The sequence below is a fragment of the Rhopilema esculentum genome, chromosome 17 (genome assembly GCF_057945365.1).
Source record: "Rhopilema esculentum isolate cy_ngs chromosome 17, ASM5794536v1, whole genome shotgun sequence".
Lineage (NCBI taxonomy): Eukaryota > Metazoa > Cnidaria > Scyphozoa > Rhizostomeae > Rhizostomatidae > Rhopilema > Rhopilema esculentum.
In genome coordinates this window covers 1,292,566-1,310,625 of record NC_142831.1, presented here as the reverse complement: position 1 = coordinate 1,310,625, position 18,060 = coordinate 1,292,566, and the positions used below count along the sequence as shown (strand labels likewise).

At 35.4% G+C, this 18,060-nt stretch overlaps 2 protein-coding genes across 2 annotated transcripts; both read right to left on the bottom strand.

Annotated features, from left to right (window-relative positions):
• Positions 1-8,591: 8,591 nt before the first annotated feature.
• On the bottom strand, positions 8,592-13,478 carry LOC135696458 (uncharacterized). Its single transcript, XM_065215856.2, has 3 exons — positions 12,645-13,478; positions 10,412-10,796; positions 8,592-9,463 (listed from the first exon to the last, which is right to left on the bottom strand). The coding sequence occupies exons 1-3, from the start codon at positions 13,166-13,168 to the stop codon at positions 9,236-9,238; spliced, it is 1,137 nt and encodes a 378-aa protein (XP_065071928.2). The 5' UTR covers positions 13,169-13,478; the 3' UTR covers positions 8,592-9,235.
• Positions 13,479-16,274: 2,796 nt separating this feature from the next.
• On the bottom strand, positions 16,275-17,766 carry LOC135683283 (uncharacterized). The gene is made up of 3 exons (XM_065198496.2): positions 17,507-17,766; positions 16,916-17,032; positions 16,275-16,463 (listed from the first exon to the last, which is right to left on the bottom strand). Exons 1-3 carry the CDS (start codon positions 17,702-17,704, stop codon positions 16,275-16,277), a joined length of 504 nt encoding a protein of 167 aa, XP_065054568.2. The 5' UTR covers positions 17,705-17,766.
• Positions 17,767-18,060: the final 294 nt, after the last annotated feature.

The following is an 18,060-nucleotide window of genomic DNA, read 5'->3' as shown; positions in this document are numbered from 1 at the left end:
GCAAAGAGCCGCTTAAAAGTAGGGGTCTGAAGTACAGGCTACAATTCTCATAAAAACATTCTAATAGTTTAACGCGCTAAAAAAGTCATATAAATATCGCAATTCAGTGTATATGGCCCCTTTTGAGATATATCCAGTGATACATCTGATATATTAGTGATATATTTGTATACGTGTAATGAGATGTAAATAGAAATTGCCAAAGTCAAGAGCCGCTTAAAAGTAGGGGTCTGAAGTACAGGCTACAATACTCATAAAAACATTCGAATAGTTAAATGTCACTAAAAAAGTCATATAAATATCGCAATTCAGTGTATATGGCCCCTTTTGAAATATATCCAGTGATGCATCTAATATATTAGTGATATATTTGTATACGTGTAATGAGATGTAAATAGAAATTGCCAAAGCAAAGAGCCGCTTAAAAGTAGGGGTCTGAAGTACAGGCTACAATTCTCATAAAAACATTCTAATAGTTTAACGCGCTAAAAAAGTCATATAAATATCGCAATTCAGTGTATATGGCCCCTTTTGAGATATATCCAGTGATACATCTGATATATTAGTGATATATTTGTATACGTGTAATGAGATGTAAATAGAAATTGCCAAAGCAAAGAGCCGCTTAAAAGTAGGGGTCTGAAGTACAGGCTACAATTCTCATAAAAGCATTCGAATAGTTAAATGTCACTAAAAAAGTCATATAAATATCGCAATTCAGTGTATATGGCCCCTTTTGAGATATATCCAGTGATGCATCTAATATATTAGTGATATTTCTGTATACGTGTAATGAGATGTAAATAGAAATTGCCAAAGCAAAGAGCCGCTTAAAAGTAGGGGTCTGAAGTACAGGCTACAATACTCATAAAAACATTCGAATAGTTAAATGTCACTAAAAAAGTCATATAAATATCGCAATTCAGTGTATATGGCCCCTTTTGAGATATATCCAGTGATGCATCTAATATATTAGTGATATATTTGTATACGTGTAATGAGATGTAAATAGAAATTGCCAAAGCAAAGAGCCGCTTAAAAGTAGGGGTCTGAAGTACAGGCTACAATTCTCATAAAAACATTCTAATAGTTTAACGCGCTAAAAAAGTCATATAAATATCGCAATTCAGTGTATATGGCCCCTTTTGAGATATATCCAGTGATACATCTGATATATTAGTGATATATTTGTATACGTGTAATGAGATGTAAATAGAAATTGCCAAAGCAAAGAGCCGCTTGAAAGTAGGGGTCTGAAGTACAGGGTACAATACTCATAAAAGCATTCGAATAGTTTAATGTCGCTAAAAAAGTCATATAAATATCGCAATTCAGTGTATATGGCCCCTTTTGAGATATATCCAGTGATACATCTGATATATTAGTGATATATCTGTATACGTGTAATGAGATGTAAATAGAAATTGCCAAAGTCAAGAGCCGCTCAAAAGTAGGGGTCTGAAGTACAGGCTACAATTCTCATAAAAACATTCGAATAGTTTAATGTCGCTAAAAAAGTCATATAAATATCGCAATTCAGTGTATATGGCCCCTTTTGAGATATATCCAGTGATATATCTGATATATCCAGTGATATATCTGTATTCGTGTAATGAGATGTAAATAGAGATTGCCAATGCCAAGAGCCGCTTGAAAGTAGGGGTCTGAAGTACAGGGTACAATACTCATAAAAACATTCGAATAGTTTAATGTCGCTAAAAAAGTCATATAAATATCGCAATTCAGTGTATATGGCCCCTTTTGAGATATATCCAGTGATATATCTGATATATCCAGTGATATATCTGTATTCGTGTAATGAGATGTAAATAGAAATTGCCAAAGCCAAGAGCCGCTTAAAAGTAGGGGTCTGAAGTACAGGCTACAATTCTCATAAAAACATTCTAATAGTTTAACGCGCTAAAAAAGTCATATAAATATCGCAATTCAGTGTATATGGCCCCTTTTGAGATATATCCAGTGATACATCTGATATATTAGTGATATATCTGTATACGTGTAATGAGATGTAAATAGAAATTGCCAAAGCCAAGAGCCGCTTAAAAGTAGGGGTCTGAAGTACAAGCTACAATACTCATAAAAACATCCTAATACTTTAATGTCACTAAAAAAGTCATATAAATGTCGCAATTCAGTGTATATGGCCCCTTTTGAGATATATCCAGTGATACATCTGATATATTAGTGATATATTTGTATACGTGTAATGAGATGTAAATAGAAATTGCCAAAGCCAAGAGCCGCTTAAAAGTAGGGGTCTGAAGTACAGGGTACAATACTCATAAAAACATTCGAATAGTTTAATGTCGCTAAAAAAGTCATATAAATATCGCAATTCAGTGTACATGGCCCCTTTTGAGATATATCCAGTGATACATCTGATATATTAGTGATATATTTGTATACGTGTAATGAGATGTAAATAGAAATTGCCAAAGCCAAGAGCCGCTTAAAAGTAGGGGTCTGAAGTACAGGCTACAATTCTCATAAAAACATTCTAATAGTTTAACGCGCTAAAAAAGTCATATAAATATCGCAATTCAGTGTATATGGCCCCTTTTGAGATATATCCAGTGATACATCTGATATATTAGTGATATTTCTGTATACGTGTAATGAGATGTAAATAGAAATTGCCAAAGCCAAGAGCCGCTTAAAAGTAGGGGTCTGAAGTACAGGCTACAATTCTCATAAAAACATTCAAATAGTTTAATGTCGCTAAAAAAGTCATATAAATATCGCAATTCAGTGTATATGGCCCCTTTTGAGATATATCCAGTGCTACATCTAATATATTAGTGATATATTTGTATACGTGTAATGAGATGTAAATAGAAATTGCCAAAGCAAAGAGCCGCTTAAAAGTAGGGGTCTGAAGTACAGGGTACAATACTCATAAAAACATTCGAATAGTTTAATGTCGCTAAAAAAGTCATATAAATATCGCAATTCAGTGTTTATGGCCCCTTTTGAGATATATCCAGTGATACATCTGATATATTAGTGATATTTCTGTATACGTGTAATGAGATGTAAATAGAAATTGCCAAAGCCAAGAGCCGCTTAAAAGTAGGGGTCTGAAGTACAGGCTACAATTCTCATAAAAACATTCTAATAGTTTAACGCGCTAAAAAAGTCATATAAATATCGCAATTCAGTGTATATGGCCCCTTTTGAGATATATCCAGTGATACATCTGATATATTAGTGATATTTCTGTATACGTGTAATGAGATGTAAATAGAAATTGCCAAAGCCAAGAGCCGCTTAAAAGTAGGGGTCTGAAGTACAGGCTACAATTCTCATAAAAACATTCAAATAGTTTAATGTCGCTAAAAAAGTCATATAAATATCGCAATTCAGTGTATATGGCCCCTTTTGAGATATATCCAGTGCTACATCTAATATATTAGTGATATATTTGTATACGTGTAATGAGATGTAAATAGAAATTGCCAAAGCAAAGAGCCGCTTAAAAGTAGGGGTCTGAAGTACAGGCTACAATACTCATAAAAACATTCGAATAGTTAAATGTCGCTAAAAAAGTCATATAAATATCGCAATTCAGTGTATATGGCCCCTTTTGAGATATATCCAGTGATACATCTGATATATTAGTGATATTTCTGTATACGTGTAATGAGATGTAAATAGAAATTGCCAAAGCCAAGAGCCGCTTAAAAGTAGGGGTCTGAAGTACAGGCTACAATTCTCATAAAAACATTCGAATAGTTAAATGTCGCTAAAAAAGTCATATAAATATCGCAATTCAGTGTATATGGCCCCTTTTGAGATATATCCAGTGATACATCTGATATATTAGTGATATTTCTGTATACGTGTAATGAGATGTAAATAGAAATTGCCAAAGCCAAGAGCCGCTTAAAAGTAGGGGTCTGAAGTACAGGCTACAATTCTCATAAAAACATTCGAATAGTTTAATGTCGCTAAAAAAGTCATATAAATATCGCAATTCAGTGTATATGGCCCCTTTTGAGATATATCCAGTGCTACATCTAATATATTAGTGATATATTTGTATACGTGTAATGAGATGTAAATAGAAATTGCCAAAGCAAAGAGCCGCTTAAAAGTAGGGGTCTGAAGTACAGGCTACAATACTCATAAAAACATTCGAATAGTTAAATGTCGCTAAAAAAGTCATATAAATATCGCAATTCAGTGTATATGGCCCCTTTTGAGATATATCCAGTGATACATCTGATATATTAGTGATATTTCTGTATACGTGTAATGAGATGTAAATAGAAATTGCCAAAGCCAAGAGCCGCTTAAAAGTAGGGGTCTGAAGTACAGGCTACAATTCTCATAAAAACATTCGAATAGTTTAATGTCGCTAAAAAGTCATATAAATATCGCAATTCAGTGTATATGGCCCCTTTTGAGATATATCCAGTGATACATCTGATATATTAGTGATATATCTGTATACGTGTAATGAGATGTAAATAGAAATTGCCAAAGCCAAGAGCCGCTTAAAAGTAGGGGTCTGAAGTACAGGCTACAATTCTCATAAAAACATTCGAATAGTTTAATGTCGCTAAAAATGTCATATAAATATCGCAATTCAGTGTATATGGCCCCTTTTGAGATATATCCAGTGATACATCTGATATATTAGTGATATATTTGTATACGTGTAATGAGATGTAAATAGAAATTGCCAAAGCAAAGAGCCGCTTAAAAGTAGGGGTCTGAAGTACAGGCTACAATTCTCATAAAAGCATTCGAATAGTTTAATGTCGCTAAAAAAGTCATATAAATATCGCAATTCAGTGTATATGGCCCCTTTTGAGATATATCCAGTGATACATCTGATATATTAGTGATATATCTGTATTCGTGTAATGAGATGTAAATAGAAATTGCCAAAGCAAAGAGCCGCTTAAAAGTAGGGGTCTGAAGTACAGGGTAGAATTCTCATAAAAACATTCAAATAGTTTAATGTCGCTAAAAAAGTCATATAAATATCGCAATTCAGTGTATATGGCTCCTTTTGAGATATATCCAGTGATGCATCTGATATATTAGTGATATATCTGTATACGTGTAATGAGATGTAAATAGAAATTGCCAAAGCAAAGAGCCGCTTAAAAGTAGGGGTCTGAAGTACAGGCTACAATTCTCATAAAAACATTCAAATAGTTTAATGTCGCTAAAAAAGTCATATAAATATCGCAATTCAGTGTATATGGCTCCTTTTGAGATATATCCAGTGATACATCTGATATATTAGTGATATATCTGTATACGTGTAATGAGATGTAAATAGAAATTGCCAAAGCAAAGAGCCGCTTAAAAGTAGGGGTCTGAAGTACAGGCTACAATTCTCATAAAAACATTCAAATAGTTTAATGTCGCTAAAAAAGTCATATAAATATCGCAATTCAGTGTATATGGCTCCTTTTGAGATATATCCAGTGATGCATCTGATATATTAGTGATATATCTGTATACGTGTAATGAGATGTAAATAGAAATTGCCAAAGCAAAGAGCCGCTTAAAAGTAGGGGTCTGAAGTACAGGCTACAATTCTCATAAAAACATTCAAATAGTTTAATGTCGCTAAAAAAGTCATATAAATATCGCAATTCAGTGTATATGGCTCCTTTTGAGATATATCCAGTGATGCATCTGATATATTAGTGATATATCTGTATACGTGTAATGAGATGTAAATAGAAATTGCCAAAGCAAAGAGCCGCTTAAAAGTAGGGGTCTGAAGTACAGGCTACAATTCTCATAAAAGCATTCGAATAGTTTAATGTCGCTAAAAAAGTCATATAAATATCGCAATTCAGTGTATATGGCCCCTTTTGAGAGATATCCAGTGATACATCTGATATATTAGTGATATATCTGTATACGTGTAATGAGATGTAAATAGAAATTGCCAAAGCAAAGAGCCGCTTAAAAGTAGGGGTCTGAAGTACAGGCTACAATTCTCATAAAAGCATTCGAATAGTTTAATGTCGCTAAAAAAGTCATATAAATATCGCAATTCAGTGTATATGGCCCCTTTTGAGATATATCCAGTGATACATCTGATATATTAGTGATATATCTGTATTCGTGTAATGAGATGTAAATAGAAATTGCCAAAGCCAAGAGCCGCTTAAAAGTAGGGGTCTGAAGTACAGGCTACAATTCTCATAAAAGCATTCGAATAGTTTAATGTCGCTAAAAAAGTCATATAAATATCGCAATTCAGTGTATATGGCCCCTTTTGAGAGATATCCAGTGATACATCTGATATATTAGTGATATATCTGTATACGTGTAATGAGATGTAAATAGAAATTGCCAAAGCAAAGAGCCGCTTAAAAGTAGGGGTCTGAAGTACAGGCTACAATTCTCATAAAAGCATTCGAATAGTTTAATGTCGCTAAAAAAGTCATATAAATATCGCAATTCAGTGTATATGGCCCCTTTTGAGATATATCCAGTGATACATCTGATATATTAGTGATATATCTGTATTCGTGTAATGAGATGTAAATAGAAATTGCCAAAGCCAAGAGCCGCTTAAAAGTAGGGGTCTGAAGTACAGGCTACAATTCTCATAAAAACATTCGAATAGTTTAATGTCGCTAAAAAAGTCATATAAATATCGCAATTCAGTGTATATGGCCCCTTTTGAGAGATATCCAGTGATACATCTGATATATTAGTGATATATCTGTATTCGTGTAATGAGATGTAAATAGAAATTGCCAAAGCAAAGAGCCGCTTAAAAGTAGGGGTCTGAAGTACAGGCTACAATTCTCATAAAAGCATTCGAATAGTTTAATGTCGCTAAAAAAGTCATATAAATATCGCAATTCAGTGTATATGACCCCTTTTGAGGTATATCCAGTGATACATCTGATATATTAGTGATATATCTGTATTCGTGTAATGAGATGTAAATAGAAATTGCCAAAGCAAAGAGCCGCTTAAAAGTAGGGGTCTGAAGTACAGGCTACAATTCTCATAAAAGCATTCGAATAGTTTAATGTCGCTAAAAAAGTCATATAAATATCGCAATTCAGTGTATATGACCCCTTTTGAGGTATATCCAGTGATACATCTGATATATTAGTGATATATCTGTATTCGTGTAATGAGATGTAAATAGAAATTGCCAAAGCCAAGAGCCGCTTGAAAGAAGGGGTCTGAAGTACAGGCTACAATTCTCATAAAAGCATTCGAATAGTTTAATGTCGCTAAAAAAGTCATATAAATATCGCAATTCAGTGTATATGGCCCCTTTTGAGATATATCCAGTGATACATCTGATATATTAGTGATATATCTGTATTCGTGTAATGAGATGTAAATAGAAATTGCCAAAGCCAAGAGCCGCTTGAAAGAAGGGGTCTGAAGTACAGGCTACAATTCTCATAAAAGCATTCGAATAGTTTAATGTCGCTAAAAAAGTCATATAAATATCGCAATTCAGTGTATATGGCCCCTTTTGAGAGATATCCAGTGATACATCTGATATATTAGTGATATATCTGTATACGTGTAATGAGATGTAAATAGAAATTGCCAAAGCAAAGAGCCGCTTGAAACTAGGGGTCTGAAGTACAGGGTACAATTCTCATAAAAACATTCGAATAGTTTAATGTCGCTGAAAAAGTCATATAGATATCGCAATTCAGTGTATATGGCCCCTTTTGAGATATATCCAGTGATACATCTGATATATTAGTGATATATCTGTATACGTGTAATGAGATGTAAATAGAAATTGCCAAAGCAAAGAGCCGCTTAAAAGTAGGGGTCTGAAGTACAGGCTACAATTCTCATAAAAGCATTCGAATAGTTTAATGTCGCTAAAAAAGTCATATAAATATCGCAATTCAGTGTATATGACCCCTTTTGAGGTATATCCAGTGACATATCTGATATATTAGTGATATTTCTGTATACGTGTAATGAGATGTAAATAGAAATTGCCAAAGCAAAGAGCCGCTTGAAAGAAGGGGTCTGAAGTACAGGCTACAATTCTCATAAAAACATTCTAATAGTTTAATGTCGCTAAAAAAGTCATATAAATATCGCAATTCAGTGTATATGACCCCTTTTGAGGTATATCCAGTGACATATCTGATATATTAGTGATATTTCTGTATACGTGTAATGAGATGTAAATAGAAATTGCCAAAGCAAAGAGCCGCTTGAAAGAAGGGGTCTGAAGTACAGGCTACAATTCTCATAAAAACATTCTAATAGTTTAATGTCGCTAAAAAAGTCATATAAATATCGCAATTCAGTGTATATGGCCCCTTTTGAGATATATCCAGTGCTACATCTAATATATTAGTGATATATTTGTATACGTGTAATGAGATGTAAATAGAAATTGCCAAAGTCAAGAGCCGCTTAAAAGTAGGGGTCTGAAGTACAGGCTACAATTCTCATAAAAACATTCTAATAGTTTAACGCGCTAAAAAAGTCATATAAATATCGCAATTCAGTGTATATGGCCCCTTTTGAGATATATCCAGTGCTACATCTAATATATTAGTGATATATTTGTATACGTGTAATGAGATGTAAAAAGAAATTGCCAAAGCAAAGAGCCGCTTAAAAGTAGGGGTCTGAAGTACAGGCTACAATTCTCATAAAAACATTCGAATAGTTTAATGTCGCTAAAAAAGTCATATAAATATCGCAATTCAGTGTATATACACAATCTTACACAAATACACAAATACAGAATATTCATTGTTAATATTATCTTTGAAAATATAAATTGTATTTAGTGGCACCAGAAGTGGTACCCCTAACTTTTGATTACCCCTAACTTTTGATTATCCCTAACTTTTGTCAAAAATGGTGAAGATAATTTTTCTAAAATTTAAAAAAGGCATTAGGTAGGGGCAGGTAATATTTTTCAAGACATACCTAAGGAAATAAACATGAGGCAAAAAGGCGTTGTTTCGTTTGTCACGCCTATTACTCTCCCACTCTGCAGTAGCTGGCAACACCGCTTATTAGAGTATATTTGTAGTTGTATAAAAGTGAGGATAGCGTTGGTTTAGGAAGGGGTTCGTCTATTTGTTCAAATGGGAACAACAATATGGGATTATTTACACAGAACAAATATACTGGGAATGGACGGGTGTAGTCAGGGAAAACAATTCAAATGGGAACAACAATTGGAGGAGGCTACCCTCTCATTGACTAGATTGTGACGTTGCTGTCATAAGAGCTTGTGATATAGAAACCCAACTCCAGTCATGAGGGCAAACACGCTGCCAATGTGCGTTAAAAATGTTAAGGCACGATCAAAGATTATCTCGTTTAATATCACCGCATGTCTGTATTCTGATGCAATTGCTATCTGATGCAGTTCGTTTTGATGCCCGTTGTAATCCCACATAAAACCATTTGATTCAAGTAAATCTTTGCTTTCGCATTCCAGTGCAACCTGCGATGAAATTTAAACATTGTTACCAAGAAATGAAAAGGTTTGAACAGATGAAAGTCAAGTCAAATAAAATAAAGATGGAAGATCTTTTATGGAATTGCAAAGTGATAAATATACTAAATACTGTTTAGATAACCAATGTCCTAATTAATACTTTTGGGTGTAACTGCTGGAAAGAAAAGCAAAAATCGCCCAGCACAACATTCATCTGCCATTGATAGTGTTAGGAACCTGAGAGAAGTTTCGTATCTCTTTTTCTGGTTCTCAGGACAGAGACGATAGACACGTTCGATCTCATTTTACTCTTTATGTATCAAGCCATTTTCCTTCTCATAACTAACTACAGTTCATGCTATCGGATCAATTACCTATATATGTGCTTCCGCTAATACCTTATATGGCAAAATGACCTTGGCCTATGACCTATAAGGTGTTTGAATTGTTTTCTATTCGAGGTTGACCTCTGACCTTGCACATATCACGTGTTACTGTTCTCTTCTAGTTACACGCAAGGGATAATAGCTAAACTTAAACTTCACAACAACCTGTATTGCATCTTTGAACCAAGCTGGTTAAGCTTTTAAGAAAGGCAATGTTTGTTAAGCAAAAAGCAAAAAAGGAGCAAAAAAAGAGCACCTTCAATTTTCTAGACCCTTGATTGAACAAAAAATATGTCTTAATTAGATAGCTTTCTTGTTTAACAAGTAGTCAACGATGGTTTGAAAATTCAGGTTTCCTTGCTACTGTCTACGATTGTTTGAAAAAAAGAGGTTTCCTTGCTCAAAATGCTTCTAAAGTAAATTCTGTTTAAACGCAGAAAGTTTGATACTTGGAACCATGGATAGAGAAAAAACAAAGCATTTTGAAAATGGGCAACAGGTTGTAGTTGAATGTAACGGATAGTAAGATGATATGAAATTAAGGTAAGGTGACATAGTCAATACATACCCAACCGCCTTCCTTGTTTATCTCATCGAAAGAGCTCTCAGCGACAAACTGGGTTGCATAGTCAACTAGAAGCTCAACCTGGATTCCTGACAAAGCACCAGAGAACAGCACCTCTTTGACCAAGTAAAAAATGAGTGCCACTTTCGACCAAACAGATTGTGTTAAATTCGTCAACTGGTTCTCAAATATTGGCTTTGCAACCAAAGAGAAATGCTTATAACTCATTTCTTTGTTTTCTTCAATCGGACAGAGCAATCTATTGATGCTAGCATCCAGTAAAAAAGGGCAATCACGCATGATGCATTGACTTATTTCCTCTAGTCGCATAGTGGCACAAGTGAGAGGGGTATCGGGGCAGGGTATGCAGGTGTCTGATGCACTGAAACTGAGAGACAATCAGACATATTAACAATCTGTGCAAAATGGCTGCTAGTGTATATATCTTAACAGTTAAGTATTCTCTGACTTCATGAGAAGGTAAAACAATGAAAATGCACTGAACATGAGAGAAACAGGCCATCTTGTTAAAAAACCACGGGAACGTTGGAATTCAGAGTTGGGAGTTAACAGGGAGGAAGGGGCCTTAGGTTTCATAACAAGGGCCGCTTATTCAAAAGTTCTAAAAGGGGCAGTTCAAACTTGTCCAAATATATGGGCACATACTCTGGTAACCTACTCCACCTTTGAAAAGAAACCATTGAAAAGAAATTCCAAACCCCAAAAAATGCGATATTAGCCTTAACCCTATTAAGCTTTGTAGAACTGGGAAAGCTCATTGTGTTATCCTCCCATCCCCCCTGTAGTAATAGGTTAACATGAAAACCTTTAGACTATATATAGTGAAAATGGGAAACAATAGCCTCCATCCCACCTGACTTTTCATCTTACGGGAGTCCATGCCTCTCTAGCACTCTTGAAATCAGTGTCGTATTTAAAACAAATTTGGCCTGATGCTGCAGCAAAGAAATTACCTATTACTAGGCCTATTCTGCTTCATAAAAAGTATGGTCTGTTTTCACTTGGGCTTATTTCAGGAATGGGCCTAATGCTGCAGCACCATAAAGTGAGCCTATATGGCATGATCTCTCTTGATGATTATATTGTGTAACAGAAAAAAGGGCATGCACCATGGGGCATATCATGGAATGCGGGAAAGGGGGTCTTCCAAAAGTTATCTGTCTAAAAGTTGAACTTCTATTTGGGAAAGGAAATTCTAAAAGTTTTCGTTTTAAGTGGTTTCTAGGAACTGGTTGGAAAAGCTAAAACCCTGTCAGTCACAAGCTTCCATGGCCTTATAAAAAGGTTAACACTTAAACTACACCTTGTTTCTAAAATAGAGTCTTTGTGTAATTATTATTTTCAAACTGACTCCTGAGTTGGTAGATCATTAGAAAGTCTAACATAAAGTGATTCTCTCTTTTTTAATGTCAGGTGCTTTCATGGCTTCTCAACTAAACTGACGTATGGAATTAAGAAGTAATAACAAAGACCTTATCATCACTTGATTTGATTTTATTTAAATTTAGGGGAAATTGTAGCAAGTTATCACTGCTGCTACAAATATCTGTATATAAGAGGGAGAAAACTTATGACTAATGAAAAGTGGAGGAATTCAAATAGTCTTATCTTGACATAGGTATATCTGTTTCGAAATCTAATATAGGTTTTGATGAAGAATCATGACTCTCTTGACATTATATCAGGGGTGTAGTGCTAAGAGGGCTCAAGGGGGGGCTGAGCCGAAATTTGTTGATGCCAAAATTTAGTCAGTTTTTTCTTTCATTCATTTATTTTAGCAACACTATGTGAAAGAGCTCTCTTGTTATTTTAATAGCACTACGACACTGCAATAAATGCCTCATAATCTGTTTTAAAACTGGTGTGTTAACAAAGCTGATCAAAAATTTTGCAACATTGGTGGACCAGCTCACTTTCTTTGACATTTAGAAACAATTTCTTTAACAATTTCCTTCAATATTTGTTAGTGTGGCTCAGCACAGCACAGCAATGCTTGCAAACTAGTTTTGTTATCAAATATTCTTGCAAAATCTAACATTTTATAGTTTTTAGTATCAGATTCTAAAAGGTATCAATGCCTTGTGATAACTATCTAATGCAATATATCCCCTCTTACAGAAAGACTGACGAAGATACATCGCTGCATAAAGAGGTTAAGTTTCTGTTTTCTTAAACAAAGAAATGTCTTAAGTGACAATATTTTCCTCAAACGCACCTGAGAAGTGAAAGGCTCCCATTGCATTTACCTTTAACTGATTGCTTGCGAACAGCTCTTAGGCCATTTCTATCAAAATTGTTTATACCACGGCAAATTCGTCGATTGCGTTCCACCACATGGCTATCGCAAGACAGTCTTCGCAACCTGGACGTATCAAAAGTTGTTATTTCTTCGGTAACTGAGCGGTAAACATTGCTGATACCCTTATCCCGTCGGAAATAATCTCTCTTCGTTTCCTTCAGGACACTTCTGTCAAATTTTGCGATGCTGGACAGCACATCTTTGGATATCTTTCTGTTTAGAGGATCTAATATCTTACTAAGTTTTCTCTTGATTTTTAGCTCATTGTTCTCGCTGCATCTACGATATTTAATTTCGTTATCAATGCTTTCTTTCGTGGTTCTTTCAGGCAATGAAGTTCTGCCGCAACGATTTCTTTCGCGGCCTAAGTCCGCGCTCGAGTTGCTCATGAATTCCAATGCGACAAGCTTCGTTTCTTGTTTCATTCTTTCCAACTCCATTTTCCATATCTTGCTTCAGTATTTAATAGCTCACGTTTATTCGAATGTTTTAACGGCCTTGTACTATTCGCAGTGCCCACGTTGAACACTCCTTAATTGCAGAGCGCCATTTTTCCGCTTTCTGCATTGTGGGCATTTGAATAAAGCCTTTTGTGATGCAACCAAGTATCACATCTATTTTGTGATGTGAACAAATGAGTTTCGTTGACACTGTATTTGAAGTATACATCATCGTGATTCGTGTTGCTATGGTCGAGCCTTGCGAATGCTCCGGTTCGTTCCATCGCACGCTTTAGCGGTGTAGGTGATGGGCACTGGGTAGGCTAATTAAAGTATTTTTTCAATTACTTAACTGTTCTAAAAATGGATAAACAGGTATTAAAGAAAAGTCAGTCTTTTGAATCATTATTTACTTTTAAATTACAGCACCAGGAAATATTAATAGTCTCTCTGGTGCACAGTTGGCAAGTAAGTCAAATCGCCCATCACTGATTTCTTGGTTTATTCTACTGAAGAACAGGCAATGATATGCTGAATCTGCTGTTTAAAAAGTCAATCCATTACTTTTAAGGGGTTTTGTATCTTCTGCCCCTCACATTAGGCGTAGCACTGAAATGTTATGAATATTGCATGCGTACAATGCAAAAAGGCATGTTATCAAAGGGATACCCATTGCTAAAGCTGTATATTAACGAGGCTGTGACCAAAAAAGAGAAGATGCCTGATTAGATGTACCCAGTGCTGAGAAAAGGGGGATCATGGGGGTAAGGGGGTCACTGACATGGGGGCCCAAGACTATAAGGGCCCATAAATAATAACACAATCTTGAATAAAAACCCAATAAGAAACTTACCAGGAGGTTTTGCTCGAATTTAGGAATCGAGCCTATTTCACTTTCTAAATGGTTTTTTAGATGTAATAAATCGCATATTTTGTAGCCAAGACAAATATGTGTGCGTTGTGGCGCAAATAAACCATCAGCTATGTTTAAGTTATAATAAAATGGCAAAGAAGTAACAGCTACCAGCACAATTTAGCCACCATATAAATTTTGGCAACTAAATAAGCCACCAGAGCAATTTAGCCACCACCCTTTCAAAAAAATTTCCCTAGACCTCCTAGATGAGTCTGCCCTCGATGTGCCTTGCTATGTTGATGTTGTATATTTATTTTACATCGATTACAAATACAAATAATTAGTCTACAAAATATGAATGTACAGGTAAACTAATCTTAATAACACGTGGTCAAAGAAAGTGAATACGTGAAGGAACTCGTGATGATGTTGAATAAAATTAATTTTATTGGCAAAAACTTTTGATGTTTGTCAAGCAAGCTTTCAAGCAAGCTTCTGATGTATTGGTATTGTTTTTTTGTAAGTAGTATTAATAGAGTAGACGTTTTCGTTAGAAATTTGCTGCCGACATTTCAGTTGTTGTCACTGTCGACGCTTATCGTTGCTCAAGTGAGAGGTAGCCTGTGGTCCAGACCCCTAACTTTCAAGTTAGGGGGGTCTGGAACACAGGCTAGTGAGAGGTCGTACATTTTTAATGATATAATGCGAAGGTTGATAATGAACCCACGCACATTAAACCGCACAATTTAGTTATTTAGCAAGTTGTGGTTTGACAATACGAATGTTACTTTTGATCTGCTTGCTTTGCTTAGTATCAGTGGTGGCGCCAGGGGAGGGCTAGGGGGGCTACAGCCCCTCCGTCGGAAGCATCTAGCCCCCCATCGGAGCGTTGGTGTTGGTGGGGATAGAATGAAATAGTATTCTCTTTCAAACATCAAACCAACTTGGTGAGCGATATTAACAATTTAGCTGTAAGACAATAAGCAGTAATTCAAGCTGCAACAAAAAGAAACTAAAAAGCAGGTGTACACATACTTAGCAGAGGTGGCGCCAGAAATCTTCCGACAGAGGGGCTGGAGCTTCGGATAGAGGGGCTGGAGCTCCCGACAGGGGGGCTAAAATGATTAAAATAGGCAGTTTTCGTACGTTATTTTGTCAAATTTGCTCCGACAACAACCACCACGTGCCCCCATTTGACAAAATAACGTACGAAAACTGCCTATTTTAATCATTTTAGCCCCCCTGTCGGGAGCTCCAGCCCCTCTATCCGAAGCTCCAGCCCCTCTGTCGGAAGATTTCTGGCGCCACCTCTGCTAAGTATGTGTACACCTGCTTTTTAGTTTCTTTTTGTTGCAGCTTGAATTACTGCTGATTGTCTTACAGCTAAATTGTTAATATCGCTCACCAAGTTGGTTTGATGTTTGAAAGAGAATACTATTTCTTTCTATCCCCACCAACACCAACCCCCACCCCAAAAAAGAACAGGCTTCTCAGCTTGAAGTGACAGAATATCAAAGATTTAATCAATATTCATGGACATTTCAACACAGCTCATTCGTTATTCTAATTCTACTAACCGAATACTTTTTGAAAGATATCTTAAATTGTATCATCATTATACTTAAAAGCAAAAATGCTTATTTTCGGATGAGATCACAGCAAAGATGCACAAGAATTTTAGCTGTTATTAATTAATTGCAGCATGTATGGGAGTTTAGTGCTGAATATCTTCCTGTAATTTCTCCCTTAGTTTGTATCATGAATGCATAGTAATTGTCTATAGCTATTAAGGTGATGTATAATGTATTCTTAGTAGTTCTTAAATAACTTTGTTAATGAAATTGATTTGAACTCATAGGCGTAGAAGGCATTTCAAAATTGAGGGGGGGGAGGCATGTAGGCAAAAGGACCACCTCCTTGACCTTTTTCTGTTTTTCTAAAAAGTGGGAGGCACGTGCCCCCTGTGCCCCCAGTTCCTGCCTCTTTGACTGCAATCATTTTTTTGGTATTGTTTTATGCATTGAATTCATCACAGAAAGCATCATTTACAATTACTGGTAGAATGAATGTGATGGAAAAATTTACCAGTTATCAACAGCTCAACAGCATTAAATTTTGAAAACTTTTTGATAGCTTCAAAAACGAACACAAATACAAATATAATTTTTAGGGTTTATAGGCTTCAAACCTCGTACTCCCTTACTCGATATATCATAATTATTATTCGTATAAGAAAGATCTTATTAATGATCAATTATATTCAATGTTGGCTCTAAAGTCATCCGGAAATTCGCGCAGTCCTCGCTCCATGATACTTCCTTTAGTAAATTCAGGTCTGTAAGGACATTTTGCTTTTTTCTGAGACAAACTCTTTACGTTTTCAGATCTTCCAGATCGAGCAAGCTCTTTAGTGTTTGGTCTGTAGTCAGAATCACAAATCTGAAAGAAATAAAAGGAGAAAACTATTAATTTTTCGCGAAAAATTTGAAAAACTCTTAAGACTCTTATGTCTTATGGCTAAAATAGATCAACACGAGCAAATCAATGTCGCAGGATAGAAGCGCGCGAAACTCAGAGATTCTTGTCACAAAGAATAATGTGGGTTGTGTCTTGGCATTTGTTCATACATGGTTAGATAGAAAGTTAATATGAAAGGTTAAGTCCTACAATTTTTAATCTGTATATCACAATGATAAAAGTTTTGGAAGGGATAATGGAAAAACAATTCAATTTCAAGTTTATATCTATGAACAGAGACAACGTTGTTTAACAGAGGTAAAACGTTCTGTGCATACACAAATTGGCTGGACAGCCTCCAAACAAGCATTTTACGTTTTATAAAAAGCGTATAGCCACTACATCAAGGTTGTAGCAAATAGAGGATAGCTTACCTGTCTTTTGACAGCCTTTGGGTTTTTCTTTGTCTCACTAGGCTTGAATGCCTCCAGCAATTTGTCAGATATACCAGATTTGAGTGCCAAAGGGTTCAGTGAAGACGTTCTTGGCAGCTAGGACACATGCACAAATGAGGTTTAGTTGTAAAAATGCCATAACATGATTGCATTGGACAGATTACTGGGACACAAAAGATCACCCTAGCGAGACACAAATCAAAAATAGAAGTTTGTCAATTCAAATGGAAGTATTGATAAGGTTTTTCTAGCCTTTATAAAAGAAATGCATATGTTGGAAAAATAGATGCTGGAAGAAAAACTCACACCCGCTCTATTGCCTATGAATCACTTCCGCCTCCTCTCCCTTTTCGCTACAGAATAATATCCCCTAATAGCAGTTTTTAGATTCGCCCCTGTATTTGATAATGGCCCAACGAGAGAAAATTTCCATTTGATAAAATTTTTGGCATTAACTGTTCTTTGGACCTTTAACGAGCTGGCATGGAAAGATTGTAATGAAAAGAATCATATTTTGGGGGCTGCTTTATCACTAAACCATACTTGAGGACAGATTTCTAAATATACTACCTCAATAAGTAACGCATCGATTTGTGTTTGAATTGTTTCAGACTGTTTTTGAATGCAAAGACTGTTAGACAAAGGCAAGACTACATCAATATTTGCAACACATTTGAGTAACATTCCACAAGCATCAGATGGCAGCAAAATACAAAATGTCTTTGGGCTATTTGCTGCTATCTCATGACTTTCCAACAACAAGCACATTTCCTAAATTAAGAAAGATTAAAGATCTTGATTGACATAAGTTATAAATTGACACATACTTCACACACATATTACATATGACACAGAAATACAGAATTGGTTCAAATGCAAATTTAAAAGAAAATGTTTCTACAAAATCCTTTAAACGGCAATTTTAAAATAGTACGCAAATCCTTATCATTGTCATACCGAACGGTAATTTGCCATTGGTAAGATACCATAACAATAGATGGGTCATTTTATGTCAGTCCTAGCCCCTCTTTTCTCTGATTTTAAAAATTTTGCCAAACAAGGAACAATGCAGTTTTGTAATGCCTTTAGGAGAACAGAATTCTTGTTACAATTGGAGAGCATTT

Coding starts and splice junctions, on each gene's coding strand:
- LOC135696458 (XM_065215856.2), bottom strand. CDS start 13,168: ATGGAGTTGGAAAGAATGAAACAAGAAACGAAGCTTGTCGCATTGGAA. Junction 10,797..12,644: donor GGGAGCCTTTCACTTCTCAG/GTGCGTTTGAGG, acceptor ATTGTCTCTCAG/TTTCAGTGCATCAGACACCT. Junction 9,464..10,411: donor TAAACAAGGAAGGCGGTTGG/GTATGTATTGAC, acceptor ATTTCATCGCAG/GTTGCACTGGAATGCGAAAG.
- LOC135683283 (XM_065198496.2), bottom strand. CDS start 17,704: ATGTGCTTGTTGTTGGAAAGTCATGAGATAGCAGCAAATAGCCCAAAG. Junction 17,033..17,506: donor TCGATGCGTTACTTATTGAG/GTAGTATATTTA, acceptor CATGTGTCCTAG/CTGCCAAGAACGTCTTCACT. Junction 16,464..16,915: donor CAAAGGCTGTCAAAAGACAG/GTAAGCTATCCT, acceptor TATTTCTTTCAG/ATTTGTGATTCTGACTACAG.